General features: G+C 52.2%; 1 protein-coding gene across 3 annotated transcripts in view; it reads right to left on the minus strand.

Annotated features, from left to right (window-relative positions):
- LOC142362889 (hydrocephalus-inducing protein homolog) overlaps positions 1–21,745 on the minus strand; it is a 59,663-nt gene that overhangs the window by 26,589 nt on the left and 11,329 nt on the right. For all 3 annotated transcript variants that reach the window (XM_075433971.1, XM_075433972.1, XM_075433974.1), the window contains exons 5-13: positions 21,278–21,412; positions 19,017–19,216; positions 15,456–15,580; positions 11,003–11,204; positions 10,390–10,573; positions 5,295–5,394; positions 3,671–3,789; positions 1,528–1,751; positions 714–781 (exon numbers count right to left, since the gene is read on the minus strand). In XM_075433971.1, coding sequence (XP_075290086.1) covers positions 714–781; positions 1,528–1,751; positions 3,671–3,789; positions 5,295–5,394; positions 10,390–10,573; positions 11,003–11,204; positions 15,456–15,580; positions 19,017–19,216; positions 21,278–21,412 — 1,357 coding nt within the window. The remainder of the gene's footprint in view (positions 1–713; positions 782–1,527; positions 1,752–3,670; positions 3,790–5,294; positions 5,395–10,389; positions 10,574–11,002; positions 11,205–15,455; positions 15,581–19,016; positions 19,217–21,277; positions 21,413–21,745) is intronic.

The following is a 21,745-nucleotide window of genomic DNA, read 5'->3' on the forward strand; positions in this document are numbered from 1 at the left end:
AGTTCTCTTGCAAAGTCCACCAACAGCAGGAGAACACAGAGGCATCCTGGGCGTAGAATGATGATGGCCCTTCAATCAATCCACTACTGATTTCACATTTAAACTTTAGATCATCCCTGTAAAAAGCCTTTGGTGAGACAGATGGAGAGCCAGATTCTGCATCTCCAGGGAGATGCTCTGGATGCTCACCACCGGCTCTGGCAGCAGGGCTGGGCTTTCGGCGGGGAAGGAGCAGGAGCCCACGTCTCTGAGGACATCAGTGCCCGATGCAGAGCTACTGCTCGGACATACTGCCTGGTACATGATAGCGAGGTGCCCTCACAGCGCTAATTAACACCTCACGCTAAAGGTCAAGCGGTTAAATGGTGTCCTTGCCTATCAAGAGGAACATTTCCCCAGAGAAGCTACAGGCTAGTAGGTGGCTTAAACCCCTTTCTCCTGCAGTCCCACCCCCGGGTCCTGCTGGGACAAGGACCTTCAGTCATTCTGCTGCCAAGGACTGGGAGGCTGGGGCTGAAGAGAACGACGGACACCAGAAAATACTGACTTTCTATTCCTTTGGTCCTATTTGATCTCGTGATGGCCCAACAGTGGCTAAGCAGCCGGCACCCCTGGTTTGAACACCTCAAAGGCTCTACGGAGGAACGCAATTGCTCCGTTTCGGGCGAGACACAGACCTCTCGCCTCGCGGTCCAAGCCCGGGGCACACTCACCGAAGGAGACGTCGCCGAAGTGGAGGGCAGGCACATTAAAGTGGCAGGTGTGTCCGATGACGCAGCCCCTGTGAGGACAGAGACAGGCAGAGGAGGCATTGGCTCGGGTAAAGAGAAGCGCAAAGCGTTCAGCTTTTCCTCACCGCTCCGGTGGACAAAAGCTGGACTCAGAACCATGGCGGGTTTCAAACCAACCCATCACCCTCGTGCTCAGCACGGTGTCCATGCAGACAGCCAAAGCAAAGCGGTCTGCGGCTGGTAGGTGCTGATGTGTCTGAGGGCACCATGGCGGGCACTGGGCCAAGGGTCTGCCCCCCACGTTGCTGCTGACCTGATGAAGGACCCTGAACAAGTGCTGGCTCCGTGCCTCAGTTTCCCCATCTGTAACGTCATGATGTGGAGGTCTCCACACAAAAGCAGACCCATTGTACTCCCTTTCCCACCTACAGGTTCCCTACTTTGGTATTTCTGAGCCGGAACTGCTGTTTCCCTGCAGTACATGAACATGTCTCTCAGAGGATCTTGATCCACGCGATCGTTATGCGTGCAGGATTTTGTTGCATTAACCCAGGGGAGCCTCAAACTGGTCATCCCCCCTCGCACACAATTCTTCAAACTTCTTCATTTGCTGCTGCAATCACAGGGTTCAAACTGGAGTCAAGGTTCAAAAGCCCTGGCTCTCAGTCTCCACTCTGATTGTAGCATCCTCACGCTAAGACCTCAGACAACACCTTTTTTCTCCACTCCACCACCAGACGAGGCTGGTGGGAGGTGATCACAGATGTGTCCACCCAGCTCCTATAACCCTCCTCACCTGATGGTCAAGGTCGCCGGCTCAGGGGATCCATCCACACTGAACCGGAATTCTTCCGTGAACGGCCCCAGGGTGGTGGAACTGAAGGAGATCCGGATGACGTGGAGCCCGTCTGGCACAATGCTGCCCTCCTGGGGGAGGAACGTGAAGCAGGAGCCCAGAGCTGTCGCTGGAGGGACCAAGCTGAAGCGAGCATCGATGGCTCCTTTGTTAAACAGGATCGCCTGCAGCAGCAAGAAAGCAAAATGGAAACGCGTCAGGAATCTCCCTCGCTTACAGAAGACTCATTTGTTTTCTAATTAAACTATGAACATCTACAAAAGGCAGAACATGCTGTGTGCTGCTGCTTGGCAGAAGCCAAAGAAAATACAACAGGGCAAGTTCTGCCTTTGGGTTTTGTCACGCAAAGCAGCCATAACTTCGCGTAAACAGAGTCACTCTGGGTTTATTCCACTGACACAGAGCAGTCCCCTTGGACTTGCAGTGCAGAGGACCTGCTCAGCATCACCGGGTGGATTCACACCCATCCCCAAGAGCAAAGCTGGGAGGCTGCAGCATTACCAGTGAATCCTCAACTACCGCTTCTGCTCCGCGGGAGCCCGATCCTGCCGAGGGCAGAACACCGTCAGCTTCCACTGCAGCCAACAAGTTCATTGCGCGCAGTAGAAGACACCTCAGGCCAGCACTACAACCAGCTTCAGAAGCACTCCCCAACCCTGCTATGGTATATACTGCAGGTTGATTCTATTTTTCTCTTCAATCTGATAGTTTCTTCGTCTTTGCTCAACCAGAAATGTCAGGAAAGGGTGAGTATGGTGCACAGGGGCTCTACCTATTCTAAAGAGTTTATCTTTCATAAATATTCACAGCCACCACCTAAGATTTTACCGTTATTACTCTAAAATGTAAACTTCAAACCAAGCTGTACTTTGCCGAACACTCGAGCGATCGACTGCCTTGAACAGGCGACGCAGTCCCGCAGCATCTGTGGACACTCAGCTCTTACGTCGGCCGAGCAATGCCCGCGCCTGCCCGTGAGCCCCAGCACGCTGTCAGCCGCCCGCAGACCTACTCCAGGCAAAGCTGTGAAGTTTCTCATTGCTGCAGGGTGAAATCCTGCCATTTCCACGGAACTACCTATCTGCTCTGGGTTGCTTTGCCTTCATTTTTGGCCCTGCAAAACCTGTCAGGAAACCTGAGACGGCAGCAGAGAGGCGTCCCTTCTTCTTTAATTTTGTAGCCGCTGCTGAGAATACTCACGTATTCAAACTGCACAACAGTAACTTGAAAACTCCTCTCCCCTCTCCTCTGTTCTGCACTTTGGTTACAAACTGCACTTCGGGATCCTACGCTGCGCTGAGGTTTACCTCCCGTCTAGCTGCTTAGGACAGCACTACCAGCACCATCTGCTTATCTGCATTTTCTGAAGTAATCAAAATCATCAATTGATATAGATGGAATCAATAAAGTATCAGCATTCAAAATGCAAAGAGAGCACAATATTTCAGTAAGAAAACACCTTCACGTGTCCTTCCCTGCCACAGCCGAGCTTTTGAAAGTGTCTGGCACGACGTATCGCCTCATTGTCTACCTCTTCCAGCTGCTCTACCTTATTTTTTTTGCAGAAAACTCGACACCATTGTGGAGAGGCAAATACGCAGAGAATTCCTTCGCTTCATTTCCAGAAATGCTTTGCTCTTATAGAGCCGGGGATGCACCAGCTCTGAAGCGCGGCGAGAGACTGGTCGGCAAGCGGAAGCGCTCCCAGCTTCTTTGCTAGGGACTGCTCCAGGCCGGGGGGCTGGATGGCCAACCCCTACCATGCTGGGATTCTGTGATTCTGTCAAGCAGGGTTTTTTGTTACTATTTTTTGTAATTATTTTTTATGTAACCTCCCAGCTGCTCTCAAAAGGAGGTTGCCAAAAGGCAGGGTGTTCAGGGCTTCAGGAGCCACATCCGCAGCTTTCAGACCCCAAAAGTATCCAGATTCTGTCACACACCCTCCCCCAGATTTCACTATTACCTCAAATATTGCCTTGCTCCCAGCTGCCCGCATTGCCAGACGTCCCCCGCAAGTCCCCGGGCCTGCCTGCTGCCCCCGGAGCCATCGGGATCCCCCCCCCCCCCAGCCCCTGCTGCTCACCTCGTAGCTGTTGGCCAATCCCACAAACACCATCCCGATGTCCAGCTGCTCAAAGCCGAAGCGGAGCCGAGGCCCGATGCCTTCTGCTTTGATGCGCAGGGGCAGCCTGGTCTCACGGCCTGGGGGCAGATTTCCATTGCAGTACGGTCATTCCCACTGTTATCCTGGATTTTCCAGGCCGCCTCAGTGCTAATCCCCGAATCCAGGCTGGCAGGGACCAGCTCGAGATGCTCCAGGAGAAGATACAGGACCCTTCTCTTCCCTCAGGAGATACATCCTTTGGCCAGCTTCTAATTTTTAACCACCCCCCCGGGCTGCTTTCTATTTTAGCAATCAGTTTGCACCCTGAAAAAGTGATGCCGAGTTTACAACGCCATCTCTGAATTTCTTCCCATGCGCTTCGATGAGCTTTGAAACCCGTTCAGTGAAGGCGCAAAGCTCACGAAACAGAACTGGAGATGAACATACGCCGTCCATACAGACAGGAAGACAGTTTGTTAACACAAGCCCTGGGTAATTACTGTAGGTGGCATTTGCTGAGTAAACCCTGTGCAATTACTGTATAAATACAAAGCTGGTTCACGCCATCTGCATCCGTCAGCTTGGAGCAGTAAGGAAAGCAAGAGAGCAGCTGGGCTGGTGATTGCAGCACCCTCCAGAATGGGAGCCCGGCTGCTGGAGGACCTCAAGCCTCACACCTTTTCCTCTTAGATGGAGCAAAACCATCCTGGTCCCTGGATGGAAGCCTGACAGCCATCTCCCGCTCTCGAAAAACACCTCCAGCAGCACCAGGCAGAGACGCAGAGCAAGGACAAGGTAACCCAAACCACGCAGCTTGCTGCAAGCATCCCCTGCCCCGTGCCAGCACAGCAAAGCCATCGCCTCGGTAAGGGCAAAGATGGTGTAACTCGGGTGGGTCAAGAAGAGCTGCTCCCAGAAAGAGACCTGACAGCGCTTCCGTAGGACAGGACGAGCAGAAAGCCTGTCTAGCAGCCTGCTCGGCCTCCGGTTCCCAGGGTGGGTGTTCGCCCTGCTGAGTGCAGCAAGCCCTGTACAATGCTACCCAGAGGCACCACGGACTCGGAGCCACAAGGTGACAACTCCCACCGTGCAGGGAGAGCTGCAGGTGCTGGCCAAGATGGTCCTTGCACAGAGCCCAGCCACCCAAGCTCTGGTAGCGTCTGGGCAGCAAGAGGTGGTCCAGGGTCCGCGAGCACATCTGGAGCTGAGCTCCTGCTGCCTCAGGACTCTGATGATGCACCCACGTAATAAAGACTCATCTTGGAGGTCAATGGTCTACAGGGGCTCAGCGCTCGTTCACTAAAGCTCTTCTGCTGTGTAGCTCTTTAGCCTTTAAAGACACCTCACAGCAGAGCGAGCGCTGGCAAACCCACGGCTCGAAAAATGATCCTTTCACTGCTTTGATTCTTCTGGGATCAGCAATCCAGAGCCCCACACGCCGAGCCCTGGCCTGGAGACCCCCTGGAAACCGCAGGGACAGTGGGCATGTGCCAGCACTGCCCTGCTGACCACCGACCCTCCCGAGGAATGACCCAAGAACCCAGCGGGCTGGGTCGCTTTGCGCCTCGCCTACGCTGCGGGGAGCAGGAGAAAGGACCTGTACCTGAGATGTCGCAGTAGACCGTTTGTTCATAGACTCTGGCCTCTCGGGGTTTGAAGATCACATTAATTTCAACCGAAGAATTGGGCCAGACATCTCCCTCCTAAAACAGACAGAGACAGCAAACCATTTATCTTCAAACACAAAGATTTCTTCTTTTCAACACAGCCCTGTAGCCTTTCTTAGAGCATCAGTGAAAAGCAAGGAGCAAGCAACACTTAGCAACAACATTTAGAAGAGTTTGGAAGCAGCTGCAAAGAAGCTTTCCAAGTCCCTTACCTTCACCGGCACCTGGCAGAGGCATTTTGTTAAATGAGGGCTATAATGAAGCAACCCAACTGGCTCGCACTCCAGCGAACCAAGGGGCATTTCTTCAGAGGTACCAACCAGCCTAAGGGGAGGTAGCTCTCTCCTGCAGACCCTCCCTCACATCCCCCTATCGCTATGGCTACGGGAATGGTTTTACTCGGGATCAAAAGAGATTCAGCAAATCAAAGGGATTTTTCCATCCTTAGTTACGACGGTGCTGCCTCTCCTACCCTTCACCTATCAATGTACGTAGGGATATAACGTGCTCGGTGAGCTGGGTCACCCAGCGCCCAGCAGAATGAGCCCTCCACCCCAGGGATCAGTGCACAACAGGCTCCTTCCCGCCGATGGCTGCTCCTGCCCCGCGCCGTCAGCAGCCAGCCAGCACGCAGGCTCTTCCGCTGACGGATGATCCCCAAACGGCACGGAGAGTCGGATGCATCTGTTTCCCTGAACACAGGCTCAGACAAGGAAAGATGGGATTTGCTTACAGCTCCACACCCCTCTCAGCCAACAAGCTCTTTTCCTCGTCACGCTCTTGCTCAGGGATTTCAGTCTGGGCCACGCTACTGGTGTGTTTGCAACCGTCTGCTGCTTCTGCAGGGTCTTCTCTATCTCCACGAAACCCCTGTCCCCAGCAGTCCCTGCACATCTGAAAGGCACCAGGCAGCGGGATGCTGGCAGAGCCAGCAGCGATCCCCTGCCTCCCACCGGGAGCCAGGGCTTGTGCCCAGCAGGACATCTCACATCAGCTCCTGGGGACAAAACCGTGCCTGCCTTCATCTTTGCAGAATACATCTGGAAACCAGCTCGCACATGAAGGCAAGGCCCTGTCAGAGCGCTGGCTGCCCCAGCTGTGACTCACTGTCCAAGGCTCCCTCTCCTTCGGGACAAGCAGGCATAGAAGGCAAAAGAGCAATCTCTGGGCTTTGCAGGCTGCTCAGGCTGCCTGCTGGTCTCCACGTGGGATAGGAGACATTCCTCGTGACGCAGAAAGCCCCAGTTGTCCTGGCCTCCTCCCATTCCTGCATCAGCATTGCTGTCAGAAGGGGAACCGGAGCTGGGTCGGTACCAGCAGGGCATTTATCTGATTCTAGAACTCCATCCTGGCCCAAGGTAACCCAAACTGAGCATCAAAATGGTGAACTTCCACCGCACCAAGAAAAAAATACAGCTTCAGCAAGAACCTGCGAGAACTCCACAAGCGTACATCTCCCAGCAGCGAGGGAGAGGAAACGAGTCCCTGCAGGCGTCACTCAGAGCGGCCGAGTTCTGGGGGGATGACTGGCTCAACTCTGCCGAGACCACAGCGACTGCCGCAGTGCTGCTGGAATCTCTCTGTACACCGCACATTCACCAGGGCGGGAGGGAGCCTTGAGCTCTGGGCCGATGCCATTGCTGCTTTTATCACCTAAAGAGATGAGCGTGCAGCACACCAACCCCCTGGCCATGAGGACGCCTTGCCGTGCCCCGGGAAGCCGGTCAGTGATGCAAGAGCCTGACATGGGACAGATCTCCACACACCCGAGGTGCTGCTGGCTCCCAAGGCACAGGCAGATGAGGCTCCTCCAAGGCACCGGAGGAAACCAGCCTATGGACCAGCAATAAAAATCCTCCTTTCCTACGCATCAGCACAGCTCTCAAACAATCCTCACGCAGCATCCTTATCGGAGCCTTGCATTCCCATCCTCGCTCCCACAAAAACCCGCGCCGGCAGTTAATGGACTCGAGTCTCTTGAGCTCCTGATATGAAATTACACCCCATAAGGCCACTGCTACGCGCGTACGAGCCTTGGGACATCACAGGGGCCAGCGGTCTGCCTGGGCTAGCACATTCTCTACAGGGTGGGAGTTCAGTCAGAGCATGGAAAACTACCGTGGATGCTCACCAGGACAGAAATAAACTTCTGCAGTGCTGCGAACGTGATCTTGCAACGCTTCTGGCCTAATGTCAGCCTCAGACAGGTTGCATAAAACACAGATGGTGTATGCATAACGACACAGCACAAACTCCAGCGGCTGTACGCTGGCTTTGCTACAGCATCGAGCCAGCGTCAGACCGGAGGGGATGGCACCCCGACACACAGCTACAGAAGTGACCTCTATGCAAGAGCCCAACCCTAAACACATGCAGATCCTATTGCTCCTCCCTCAGCCCCTAGATTATGAGAATCTGCTTGATCTCCACCAGCCTGAATAAGGAAAAGCCGGTCTTGAAAAGCTGGGCACTACCAGCTGTTGGCCAAACCGCCTGCTTTGTTTTGCAAAGGTGATCCGCAGAAAGGAAATCACTGCTCAAAGCAAACAGAACAACAAATGTAGAGCTGGCAACAGAAGTATCCAGGCGACAGCTAAGTGCACCCTGCTAGTTCAGGGCGCTCAGGAGAAAGGCAGTGCCAAAGCTCACATCTGCCTCTTTCCATAAACACCTGAACCCCCAGCGAGCTGTGGGACCGACCACAGCTCCCACTGGAGATGGTGCCTTCTGCCAAAAACTGAAGTGCTCTGCGGTAACCTGTCATTTGGATGGGGACCAGCTCGGTTCCCCAGCTGAGGTGAAGGTCTGCAGCAACAAACAATGCTGTTCCCTCCTGGCCCAGCCTCGGGATCAACAAGGGCAGCAGTTTCATAACCTCAACACCTTGAGGACCACGTCCACCGGCTCAGAGTTAACACCCGACACTGAGGCGTCGCTACCAGGCAACGACAGGACAGGGATGACTTGTCAAGGTCAGTGCAACGGGAGCAAATCTCCATCCTCCCTTTCCTCTGCTTTCCATTTCCAAGGCATCAGCTCCCACGTGTCTGCAATGGGGACTTTCAGCTAAGCTGTGGTGGGGAGGATGCAGCAAAAAGCAAGGACTTTGTCCTTCGGTAGCCACCCAGGCTGCTATCACAGCTGCTTCTGCTGACGTATCGTGTGGATTTGCAAAACTGAATTAAACCACATTTGAGATGCGCTCGGAAAGTCAGAGCTGCAGAACAGCTTGTTTCCCACAGGCTTGGATGGCTGCTCAAAGGTTCATGGTCACGTCGTAATTCCAAAATCACTGCCTCCTCATTTTTGTTGTGATTTTCATCAACCAGCTAACCCTGCGCAGACGGAAGCGACCTGCTGCAGCTTCTACACACAGCATCACCTGGAAATACCAGCAGCCAACGGTCCGCTGCCACAGCAACGCTTCTGCACAAAGCCTGCAAAGCCGCCCTGCCCAGCAAGCGGTCCCAAGGCCAGCTTCCTAACCTCCAGCAGCAATGACCTCCTCTAGTCACTCCTTACAAGGGTTCTAAGCGGCGCTCCCAGACGTCACGGGTGACGGCGAGGGAGCAGCCACATCTGCCCAGGAGGTCGGTGAGGCAGCACGGTCCCAGCTCTGGGGGGGCCCTTCCAGCAGGAAGTCAGTGGCAGTGGATTTTTAGATTCTACATTTGATAGAGAGTAGTAAATCCTTACTATCCTTTGATGTAAAGCCACCCACATATGTCAAGGGCAGAAGACAGACATGAGCAAAACTGAACATGACACTGATTACTCCATCAGTAATGGAACTGGTGATTGGTGGGTAATGCTGGACAGGACAGCAAGGGAGACACGCGTGCAGCAGCCCGCTTATATTCCGTCCCGGAGCAAACTCTGCAGCATGAACACAGCCATTTGGGAGAGGTTGCCACTCAAGCCTTGAGGCCAGGCGACACCTTATGTCCGTACATCATGATGAGAAGTGGCAGGACTCCGTACCGTGGGCAGCCAGACTTCTGGACCTCACCCCAATGTACTTCGGGAGCTCGAGAGTGGCTTAAGCTAGTTGTGGAGACCTAGTCCAACCCTAATGCAGCAGCAGCCCTGGGCAACACTCCAAAACCAGCTCCGACGCTCTGCAAGATGCTCAGCTCCCACTCTCTACAATGTTCTCACTGCTCTGACACAATCTCTTGGTCACATCATGCTGCTGGTAGCTACGCTGGTGTGAAACTGCGGTTATGCTGACGCTGGTGGCGCTCAGCCTTACATGGGCAATAGAGGTAATCAAGAGAATACGATCCCGCTCCTTGAAAAAAATTAGGTTCACCTATTTTAACAAGAAAAAAAGAGGCTGGGTTTATTCTAGGGTTTGCTGCAAAGATGAGCAGGGATTTTGCACTGCTCAGACAGCAGGCATGCTTCATCTCAGACCATACAAGCACTCACAATCAGGGCTTTGGCTGATTGAAGGACGTGGGGTTTTGCTTGTGTAGAGAAAAAAAGCAAAACGTTTTCAGTACCTATGGGCAACAGAATTCAAAAAGCCCATTTAAACCTGCCAACGTGGTGTCCAGGCTCACGGATGACACTGGAAAGGAGATTCATAAGTCCAGGTTATCTGAAGGAATTGGTGTTTCCGTGATTAAACTTGGGCTGAACTTGGCCTCCTTTCCACAGAGGACCATTGCATTCGTCAGGTCAATATGTGAACTGACAGAGCTCTCCCACCCTTTGTTAATCCCCAAACAGGCTACGTAAGGTGTGCCCTCACACTTAATAATCGATACCTCTGAACACCGTCAGTACACTGCAGTGCCCTTAATTTCCAGCCCTTAATCCATAGCCCGTGCAGCAGAGCTCAGCTTCAGGCAGGCTCTCGCTGCCTGTCAGGAGCCCGCAGTTCAGAAATGCTTTTTGCAACAAGCTCTGCCAGCCTCACCAGAAACCTGTTTTCTCTCTTTATGCATCAAGCCAGCTGATGTGGGCATCTGCCAAGCCACCTCGTTCGAGCAGGAGGAGGAGGAGGGGTTGTCAGCTATGGCTTACCACTGGCTCAATGGTGAAGACATCGTCGGAGAAAAGCATGGAGTCTCCTTGCACCTTGGCTCTCTGGTTCTGGAAGGCGCAGGACAGAAGGCAAAGGCGTTCTTGGACAGTGGGGTCCACCGTGCGCTCCTTGAGAAAATAAGCCGTCTCGTCCTCTTCCTGCCTCTGCAGCCTGTGACACCGCCTGCAGCCACAGGGAGAGGCAAACCAAGTATAAACAGCCGAGCCATCATCACCCAGCTAAATCCAAATACAATTAGAGAAGTGAAGTCCCATGTAATGCGTCCTGACACTTTCCTCAGCCTCATGAGCCCTTCTGTAGCCGGGAGATCTCTGGACCTCAGTGGTTTGTGCTCCCACAAAACACCACTTTGCTATCCAGTCATGGCAATCAAGCCTTCCTTCCCAGAACATCAACCTCAGCTGGAGCCTGGGTGGAACTGGAATGGGAAACGCCAAGCTACATCACCCTGAAGCCCAGGGACAGACACCCGGACCTTGTGGCTGGTTCACTTGTCCTAAACCACTCCAAAGCACCCACAGCCCTCTGAGGCCACGCGTTAGTTTGACCCTTGGGCAGCGTATCTTACTGAAACGAATCTTTCAAACCAACCTCAGCTTCTGCAGATCCTCCTCTTCCTGAGTAACAAAAGCCTTCCACTGGAAGTGGGCGACGATTTCACTCCGGTTGTGGATGACGATGGATTTGTGGTTTGACAGCGTGAGGTAAGTCTTCTCAACTGTCAAGGACTTCCTCTCTAGCCTGATGTTGACATCTACCGCTGCTCCATACAGGCTTGTGTGAATATCTTCACCTGGAAGAAAGCCAAGGGGAGTCCTTTGCTCATCTCAGTTGCTAATGGCAGTACAAGGAACAGAGCCAGCTGTAACAAGTCACAGCTTTTAGCTGTTTTAGCAGTTCTGAGGACCAGCACATTCATCACATCCCGACAGCTGCACGCATACAGCATGAGGATGTCCTGGACACCACCTTCAGCACCTTCTTTCTGGGTGTGTTTGTAGTGATTGATCCCCAAGGTGACAGTCTTTACAGTGAGATATTTCAGACGTGCCCAGGGGGCCTTTGGGTTGCCATCCCACTCCGGTCACACGGAATTCCGCATCATTCGGGTCACCCTGGGGAGTCCCACCTCGGTCGGGAGTTGTCCAGGGGCTCCTGCAGGCACATCACCAGTGTTGGGTCCCTCCCAATCCCTTGCTGCTGACAACTAAAGATGCCTGGGGGCAAACTGGCAGAAAAGGGGGGTTCACAGGAATCAGTGAAGTGACAGCCCATAGCAGGAAGGGACAGACAAGAGAACTTCACTGTGCTGCAGCAGCAGTGCCCTCGCTTGCTGTGGGTTTGGGAAGATACGTCGAAACAAGACCGGGGAGGCGTGTCCCACACCAACCTGCCCATTACAGTCCTGCAAGCCTGTTTCTTCAACCTGGATCCTGCTGCCCATGCCCGAGTCAGCAAGTCTACACCGAGTATTCCCAAGCTATTCAATGACCAAAGCAAGGGCATCTTCGCTTTCCGCCTCAGACCGAGCTGAAGAGGAGAGAGCCCCTGGCCGAGCACTTCCACTGATGAATGATCAGAGTCACGCTGGAGTACCTGCCAGCATCTCGCCCTCCAGAGCAGACTCCCACCAAAGGCTTCCTCACTTCCAGAGCTTTCAAACCGCCATTCCTCCCAACCAAGTTGGACTCCTTCAATCCTAAGCTAAACACAACCCAGCAGAATCACGTTCATTCTGGGGAGGGGAGAGAGCCCCCTCTTTTGGAGGGGGGTTGGGGAATGAAGCAAGACTCACCCTTCAAATAGTGCCTTTCTACAGTCATTCATTCATCTCCACACACAGAGAATTCAGCCTTCATGCCTGTATAACCTCGATTTCTCTGCTCTCAAGGGAGTCTGGAGAGGCAGGGATTTGTGGCCAGAGATGAGTTACATTGCGAGAAAACCATCAATGTTTCCAGTGACTGGGCAATCTGCTTTCCGTAACAGACAGCTCCGCATATACAAATAGCTGAAGTTCAGAAGAGTTACAGAGGCAGGTATGCTTCATCAGCATTGCCTTTCCCCTCCGCTGAATCCTCAGTGTACACCGGCAAGAAGAGGAACCAGGACCCAAGAAACGGGAGACGTGCACAGTGCTTCGAGCAAGTACAACTCGGGTTCATGGAAACACGAGCTAACGCTCCACAACCAGCAAGACGACAAACTACTACGGAACAAACGCCACCAAAACGATCATCATCTCACTGTCTAAACCCACGGCCACGTGGGTCTTGAAAAACTTGGTATGGTTCTGATCTCAGAAAAAAAGCTGAAATATTTGAAATTAAACAGAGGAGGGCAGAAAGAGCAATTACAAGTACGGAGCAGCTTCTACGTGAAGACTGAACAGGATTCCTCAACCTAGAAATCACGAGGGAGAGGTTTGTGAAAGCATGAATGGCCTGGGAAAGGTAAAGGAAGAAAAATTTGTCACGATTTGTCATAAAACAGGAACCCGAAGGCTTGAAACCATGCTATTAGTCAGAAGTTACACACAAGTAGTTGTCTTTTTCCAGGGAATATTCCTTCCTTCGGAACATACTGCCCTAGGAGGCTGCAGAGGCTAACAGCTGGAAATCCAGAGAGCAAACGGACAAATTCTTGGAAGATAAAACCATCAGAAGCTATTAAACAAAGATGAGAATAAAGCCACCAGCACAGGAAAAGGCTAACTCCAGAGCCCATGGGGCACAAAAAGCATACGCCCTGCCTGTTTCTGCACGCTTTGCTAAGCAGCGCCTCTCGCTGCTCTCCCGGAGAGGAGCTGGGGACACAGCCACCCTTACGCTCCCGGCTGCAAGCACCAAGGACTCTTTCGCAGGCTGGAGGGTTTGCCAGAGCACCTTCTACCACCAAGAGAAGTGTTTGGCATCGTTCTGAAGGTATAAACCCCCGGTCCGGGGTAGAGCGCGCACAGATGCCAGCGAGCCAGGAGGAAGCCGCAGAGCTGTCTGCCAGGCAGATGAACCCACACGGAGAGTGGAGCTGCCAGGGCTGGCCAAGGGCGGCTGCAGGCTTCGTGCCTCGGATGCCAAATTAGATGTGACATTTCATTTCAGACTCTTGGTTGTTTAATACATAAGTTTAAAAAAAAAAAATCTCTGTACTGTAACAGTGATGTAGCACTAGGTATTTCACTTGACAGGGTAATGTCCATGGTGTGTAGTTGGGGATGCTTTCCTGCCATGAAAGCACATTTACTGAATCTAGATGCATCTGCCCTATCATTATGTACACAACACGATCCTATTACGGGCTGTCAATTCTCTCTTCCTTACATGCTTTGATACATTTCCTACCGACGGCAGGACACAGCGCTCTGCAACCCAAGAGAAGCAATGCCTGAACCTGAAATTAAAAGCTAGACTTCTTATGGAGCCGTAGAGCAGATGCTTTGGGTTTGGCACTCCTGAACGATGCTCTTCCACACAGCAGAAACACCACTGCTTTATTCCTGCATCCATCTGCATGACCATGTAACACCTGGGGAGGAACAACCCCATGCACCAGTACAGGCTGGGGCAGACCTGCTGGAGAGCAGCTCTGCGGAGAGGGACCTGGGTGTCCTAGTGGACGACAGGTTGACCATAAGCCAGCAGTGTGCCCTGGCTGCCAAGAAGGCCAATGGGATCCTGGGATGCATCAAGAGGAGTGTGGCCAGCAGGTTGAGGGAGGTTCTCCTCCCCCTCTACTCTGTCCTGGTCAGGCCCCATCTGGAGTACTCTGTCCAGTTCAAGAAAGATGAGGAGCTACTGGAGAGAGTCCAGCGGAAGGCTACGAGGATGAGGAGGGGCCTGGAGCATCTCTCCTACGAGGAAAGGCTGAGGGAGCTGGGCTTGTTCAGCCTGGAGAAGAGAAGGCTGAGAGGGGACCTTAGAAACGCCTCCAAATATCTGCAGGGTGGGTGTCAGGAGGACGGGGCCAGACTCTTTCCAGTGCTGCCCAGCGACAGGACAAGGGGCAACGGCCACAAACTGAAGCAGAGGAAGTTCCAGCTGAACATGAGGAAGAACTTCTTCCCTCTGAGGGTGACTGAGCACTGGCCCAGGCTGCCCAGGGAGGCTGTGGAGTCTCCTTCTCTGGAGATATTCAAGATCCACCTGGACGTGGTCCTGTGCAGCCTGCTCTGGGTGACCCTGCTTCGGCAGGGGGTTGGACTGGGTGACCCACAGAGGGCCCTTCCAACCCCTACCATTCAGTGATTCTGTGACTACGGACACGGGCATGCTGGCAGATCCTAACTTTTCACTGCCTTGAAGTACCAAATCTAACATTGGGTCATCCTCCGTGGTGCCTGTTGTGCAGGAAAAAGAAAAAGAGGGAATTTCAAGAAGAGCTAAAGCATCTTTCCGAATTCTTCTAATGCTATATGATCAGCCTGGTGCAAGAGGGAATAGTTTTCAGGCAGTACAAATTGCTCTTAAACAGAAAGACAAATTTTGTGTAGCCGGAAAGTCTAGCTCAATGAATGGATGAGCAAACACTTGAACAAGATTTCAAAACAAATTTCGGGTTGTATGAAGAATGTTTTCCTAGTATTCACCAGCTAATACTTTCCTTCATTGATTGCTGCTCTAAATATCAGGAAGCTGGTAGCCAGACTGATTAGGCCGAATAGAAACAAAACAGCACCCTGCTGCGCTTCGTCTTCACTGAGACACATTCTGCCTTTATCCCGCTACTCCTTCTTGGCTGAATTTGGATTTTAAATCTCGTTAGGAACACACAACAGTCAAATTTGGACTATTCAGGTCGCACGGAAAGCAAATTTCATTTCCTTTGCCCAGTTTGCCAGAAGCCAGTGCCTTGCTCTTATCCCTGCTACGAACGCAGCTGAAGAGAGACAGGTCCTGCTGCTTTCTCACTGAAAACAGAAGCACGCCGTGAGAGCAGAGCTCCTCACTCAAAAGGGTGTTATTGTACCTCGGCATCGATCTGCCATAAGGAATTCTCTGTTTTGAAGGACACAGAGAGCGTGCACCACGCAATGCCCAGCACTTACCTGTGTCATAGTGAACGATCAGGGATCTGGAATGATCCCCAGTCTTCAGCGGGTGAAACTCCACCGTGACTTGCATGGCGTCACCAACCCCAAGCGTCCCGACGGAGCGATCGACAGCAAAAGGGCTGCAACACAGAGGAAGAGGCACATCAGGATTCCTGAGGGAGATGTGGGGATTATACCCCTTCCGCAGTCCACTTCACTGCAGCTCACTTGTGCACGCAAGGAGCAAACAAACCACAGCCAGCAGAAGGAAAACACAACACAGGACCAGAAGCACAGCTACTGACTCTCACTGCTGCAGAGACCATCGGCATGCACAGCTCGACACTGACTTTTTTCTGCCACCTATAAACCTCACCTCCAGAGACGCAAATGTCAAGGCAATACCTGTTGCAGGGAGATTACAGCCTAGAAATCAGACAGGGAGAATAAAAGTCTGTCTTGAAGACCAGAGAATTGTGACCATTTCATTTGCAGCGTTGTTGCGTAAGCAACTTCATAATGATGTATTTTGTCATTTACCTTTTGCTTACTGGCACCAGGGATCAGCTCCCCTTCTTTATAAAGCTGGGCAAAGGTCACATCCCTGAGGATACCACGGGCCAAACACTCCTGCCCTAATACAGAAACACAACTGACAAGCGAACAAAGCTGGCGATTCTGTGACTCAGGCTCTCGAACCACCACGTCCCCTTCTCTCCTGCAACCAGATCTTCAGTAATGGCAGTGTGCAAGGAGGCTGCAATATCCTTCCTCGAGTCCCATGGCACGCTGACCTTCTACACCCAAATTCTCTTTCTACTGGTCCCTTAATTCACATGACAAAAGTCACTGGCGTTTGGGAAAATCCGCTTCACTAAAAGCTACCTCCGACCCCAAGGCAGGCAGTAAAATCCACGGGCGATCGAATTGCCTCATCTGTCCACTACGACCTACTGCAGGAAAAACCCAAAGATCGTTTCATCTCACTATAGATTACTTTTAGTAGTGGTATAGCAGCCAAAGTCAAGCAGTACAACTATTCCAGTAAACCCAGTCTGTTAGGCCAAAGCATCCCAGACTCCATGCCCGTGCTGAAAGCTCCTGCGTACAGTCCCATCCCCCAGCTCTGCCTTTCCCGGTACCTGGGCTCTGTTTTCACATCCCCGGCTGCTCTTTCTGTGTCCTACTGTAGCTCTTCAGTCCCAGGCCTCCACGTAGTCTACGGGCACTACAGGGAGGGAGGCAAGGGGGCTCCAAGCACTCTGCCTTGTAGCAAAATCTGCGGAGCTTTCAGAGCTTCTTGCGGACATTCCCAAACAGATCTGATCTCCAACTGCTCCTCCCTAGCCCCGCAGCACGGCCTAGCACCATGTCTAATGTCAGAGAAAGGCAGTGTCCCACCGATATCCGCTTCCAGACACCATTTGCAACTCAAATGGACTGGAATGACATTTATCTCCCGGAATGTCACCGAGAAGAAACTCATTATCCCACCTTAACAATGAGAACAACAGGAAGGGACTTTCTATATTTATACTATTCTTATTTTTTATTACCAAGCTACACAGTTAAGAGCTGGGTATGGACACGCAGAGGGAAGACAGGTACAGTGCCAGGCTGCACAATGGGGAGGGCTCTGGGGTTTTTTTTCTTTTTGAAAGAAGCAGTCAAAATGTGGCCGTGTTTTCTGCAGCCCAATTCCATTTCACATTCCCCACATTTCTCATTGTTCCTGTACATCCTTGCATAGATGTACAGGCAGGTGGTAGCTAGACAGGCATTAGTGGAACTCAACCTTCAGCAAAGTTTCCAGTGAAGAATTCATTAGGACATTTCGCTGAACGCATAAAGCAAAAAAGAGAGAGCAGAAACACAGAAGCTTCAGACTATTTAAAAAGAAACCTGACTGAAAGTGGGGGTGACTTCATTAGAATAAAATACTGCTTATAGTCAAAGATTGAAATAATCTGTTTGAAATTCCAAACTGGCTTTCAAAAGTTCATCATGAAATGGAAGAGACGACAGATGCCCTCCGCTGACAAAGGGAATCATCTCAGCTTTTGATCTCCGTACACACGCAATACATTTATTCAGAGTTTGAAATAAAGCTGTTGTAATGCTTCCTATTTCTTTCTTGAAAATCAGGACAAATATTTGATTGATGAAGTTCAGAAACTTCAGATCTCTATCAAGCGAGATTCAGCGTAGCTGCTAAGCGTGTTGCAAAAAGATGCTAGGCATTTCCTAGGTATTTATTTCAGCGGTGACAGCTAGATCTGGAAACCCCAGAGGAAATCTGTGCAGCCATTTACAAGTTCCTGCCTACGTATTTTCCAACGTGAAAAACAGCAGCCTGCTTAAATAGCCTTGCCAGGCTTTGGTGGGAGCTCCTCTTGGACCCTCACGTTTCACAGGAGAAAAGTAAAAAGTCGTCTTCTGAGCCCTGTTTCCCCGGGGAAGAAATCGAGGCAACCCAGGCGCACCGAGTCGGACAGCAGGTCTCTGCTGCACTCCTGACCTCAGCTCCTACTCCAAGACCAAGCAACTCGCAACCAACCACTCGCCAACTGAACCGGTTTCCTGGCCGATGCGGTGTCAAAAAGGCGTTACCCTCTCCAGTTCAGCAAGCTGGAAAATGAGGGACCGTCTTCTGAGACCAAAAGGAGCAGCACAGGCTGTCCACAACACAAGTCACATCAGGCAATTGCTTCGGGGAGCACCAGAACCCCACGCGCTCGTGGCCCCCCAGAGAAGGGGGGTATTCAGCTGGTAGCGGTCCGTAACCGTTTCAGACAGCACTTACGATCGGGAGGTTGCAAGCTAACTACTAACACATTCTAGCACCCTCCGGGAAATTCGGAAGAGATAAAGCTCCAGAAGAAAAAAGGCCCCTGACCCATGCACCACGTATTTGCTGCACCTTTTGCCCGTGCCCTCACTAGCATTCCGGTTTGGGGCCACAGTACAGCCTTGAAGCCAGTGCCTGCTCATCTCCACTTCAGAGCTCATTCTGCTAAAGAATGGTTCTAGGGACCAGACCCAGCCTCCTGGAAAACAAAGTTCCTGGACCATGCAGCGTTACTGTCAGGGCCTCAATACCAATTGCTTTGATCTACAATCTCCGACTGCAGCTGTAATAGAGCCACAGCTGCTGATAAATCCTTAAACGTCTTTCTCACCAGGTCATCGCTGCCCATTTCCCAACACCGTATTCGCTTTACACGAACTGAGCTGCTGGAGCTGCCATACGCCAGGCAGTACCCTACGCAGCCCAAGGGCAGTCGAGTTGCCTTCCGAGATTTTTGTGCTTTCAGTCTGACAGAATCAGTCTTGCTAGATGCTGTGCTGGAGACGCATCAATGCAGCATAAAGCTCTGCCGCAGCTTGCAGAGTTTTATCAAAGGCTGCATCACGCTTAGAACACTGTAAGCAACTGCAAATCCCCCATGTCCTGCCCGCCTCCAGCTCTGGCGGCAACACAGCAGCTCAGATGCTCCGGCTCCGTTTTGGTACTGTTCACCAGCCACATGATCACACCGCAGCGTTCCGCACAAGCGAGATGTTGGGCTGCTTTACCTCTGAGTGCTGATGCAGAAGCGGGCCTCCCGATTACCGATGTTGCGGACCAGCAGAGTTTTCTGGGTGCTGGACTTGACCGGACAGACGGAGAAGTTCAGCTGGTCGGGGAAGTCCAGGATAGCTCGGGCACCTATAGCTCGGATCGGCACCAGAAACTTTTCCCTTTCTGTGATGCAGGTGAGCTGGTGGAAATAATCCTGCAGGGAAAGGAACAGGATCAGAACAGTGCGCTTAGCACCATCCCCACGGCAGAAGAAAAACGGCTCTCTTCTCTGACTGACAGCAGCATTCAGTAACATAACAGTGCTTTTTATGTTAATGACCTTGCATTCCACTAGCGTCAGCTGGACAGGGCTGTTAGCTTGCAAAGAAGAAACAACCCCGTTGATCCCTCTGCTTTTCGCAGCAGAACCAGGCAAAATTACGCCATACCTTGATTCTGAGGCACCAAAACAGAATAATTTCACAGAAGCGATTACAGCAGTAACAAGAATCTGCTTCCATCACCCCTGCATACTATTAAATCACAGACTCATAGGTTGGAAAAGCCCTCTAAGATCATCAAGCCCAACCATCCACCCAACACCTCCATGCCTACTAAAGGCACTGTTAAGACCCCAGCTGTGGCACAGGACTAACTCCCGTCCCAGCAAGGCAGCCACATCCTTGAAGCTTGGCAGGGGGTGCACAAGGACATGTTCAAAAGGGCTTTGCCACGTGCGTGATCAACAGGCAGTCTTTAGATTTCCATATCCATGCTGTTTAAGGATAGCACAAAGTGTTCAACTAAACCTACGCAGCAAATGGAAGACGAGAAAACAGCTGTGCCCAAAGAGACCTCGCACCTCCGGCCCAGTGCAGAAACATCAGCTGGCTCAGAGCTACCCCCGAACCTTGCCTCTCCAGCAAAGCCATGCCAAGAACGGTGCCACCAGGCAGCAGGATGCTGACGGAAGCAGTCAGCCTGCCTGTCTCTGCTTCCCTGCAACGCTTCCTCCCTTCCACGCCACCTACCAAACCCTTCTGCATTGACAAGCCTCCAGATCACGCCACTGAGAATCAGACTTGCCACGGCACTGATGTTCAAACTTCTAAGCAAGAGCATCGCATGGCCGGCATGGAATAGGTGCCGGCTGACAGAGCAGCCACAGTAACACGCAGGAAAACACAGCCACCCCAGTCCAACCAGCCCCAGGCTCTGGGCCAAGGCGCCTGCCTGCAGACTCTACCTGTCCTTTCACCCTACACATGCTCTTCCAGGCCGGTGGCCCAAAGTCACCTGCAGCACACCAACCTCCTGCTGAGCTAAGGACATGGGAGCTCAGCGCGTCTGTGCCAGGCTGGCTCCCCGCGGCTCGCAGCTGGATCACAGGCAGGCAGGCGCCCTCAGGGACAGCACAGCTGCAAGGCTTGAAAACACAGCGGATGACAGCACCATCTTTGCTCCCAGCCAGGGGAAGGCAGGGAAGCGGCTGCCAGATGGGAAAGAGAAAAGCTCTCCGATCTACTCATTCCTCTACTATTTCCCATGATAATTAAACCCCCGCCACTGAGGAGAGAGATGCCTAAACATCTTCATACATCTCCCTGCCTTCTTCCTACTGTTCCACACGCATCTTCCCTCTCGAATGCTCAAGTTCCTCAGGGAAAGCAAGCACAGCCCGTCAGTCCCTGCTGCACCACGCAACGCCAAGGCGTGACCAGCTGCAGGCTGCCTGACCACAGCCTGGAACAGAGCTCACAGCAGGGCCAGCGTGCAAAGAAAAACGGCGACTTTAGACACGATGTTCAGCTGTCTCAATGCTGCGTCCAACATGATATACGTCAAGGTGACTCCAGCTTTCAAAGGTGGTGGTCCTCACTCTGATAAGGCTCGCTTAGGGTCCTCCAAATAACAGGGCTCTTGTGAACAGACCTTTCAGTTTATAATTAGCAGAGCAAACCCATAATTATGCAGCAACGGACAGATACCAGAAACCAACCCCTTGAGAGGCCACCCCACAGCAGACTGTCATCCTTGAAGCCATTAAACCTTCCTGCACCGAAGGATAAAAACAGTCTGAAACATGTAACGGCTTCTAGCCTGGGAGAGCATCGTCTCGACTGTGGGGAAAGTTTTCCCCAGTTCTAGACCCAGTGCAACCTCACTGAAACCAGGACTGTTGCGCACAACCCACACCAGCTGCCTTGTTCTGAATCCAGCCCTGGAGGTTCAACCTCCCCTGAAGGCACCAACCTCTTGGGACCTCTGGTCTCACCTTGTTCTCCTCCGGGGTGAAACGAATGCGGAAAGTTGAAGACATGCCAGGTGCTACCTTACGGCACACACCATTGTGGCTGATCAACTTGAAATAAGGTGAGCTCTCCAAGACGACTTTCACCAGCCGAGGAACCTGCGGGCAAGACATGAAACTATGATTTTCCCAGTCATATGGAAACATCAAAAGACAAGACCCAGCCATGCCCTGGTCACATCCTTCTTTAAACATCTTTCCAAAGCACTTCTAGCTCTTGAGGTACATGCACGTCATACACAAGGATAGACTTGAATCTCTTCTGCCCAGGCAAAAGAGCTCAAGACAAGAAGCATGCTGTGGAGGAATCGCCAAGCATGTAAGACACCAGCAGGACGCAGATACAATACCTGAATCAAGTCATCCCCATATTCCACAAGCCCAAAGAACCTGCCTGCACACCTCCAGGCAGTTGTACCTCTAGGAGAAGAA

This window comes from Opisthocomus hoazin, chromosome 12 (assembly GCF_030867145.1).
Source record: "Opisthocomus hoazin isolate bOpiHoa1 chromosome 12, bOpiHoa1.hap1, whole genome shotgun sequence".
In the NCBI taxonomy this organism is placed as follows: domain Eukaryota; kingdom Metazoa; phylum Chordata; class Aves; order Opisthocomiformes; family Opisthocomidae; genus Opisthocomus; species Opisthocomus hoazin.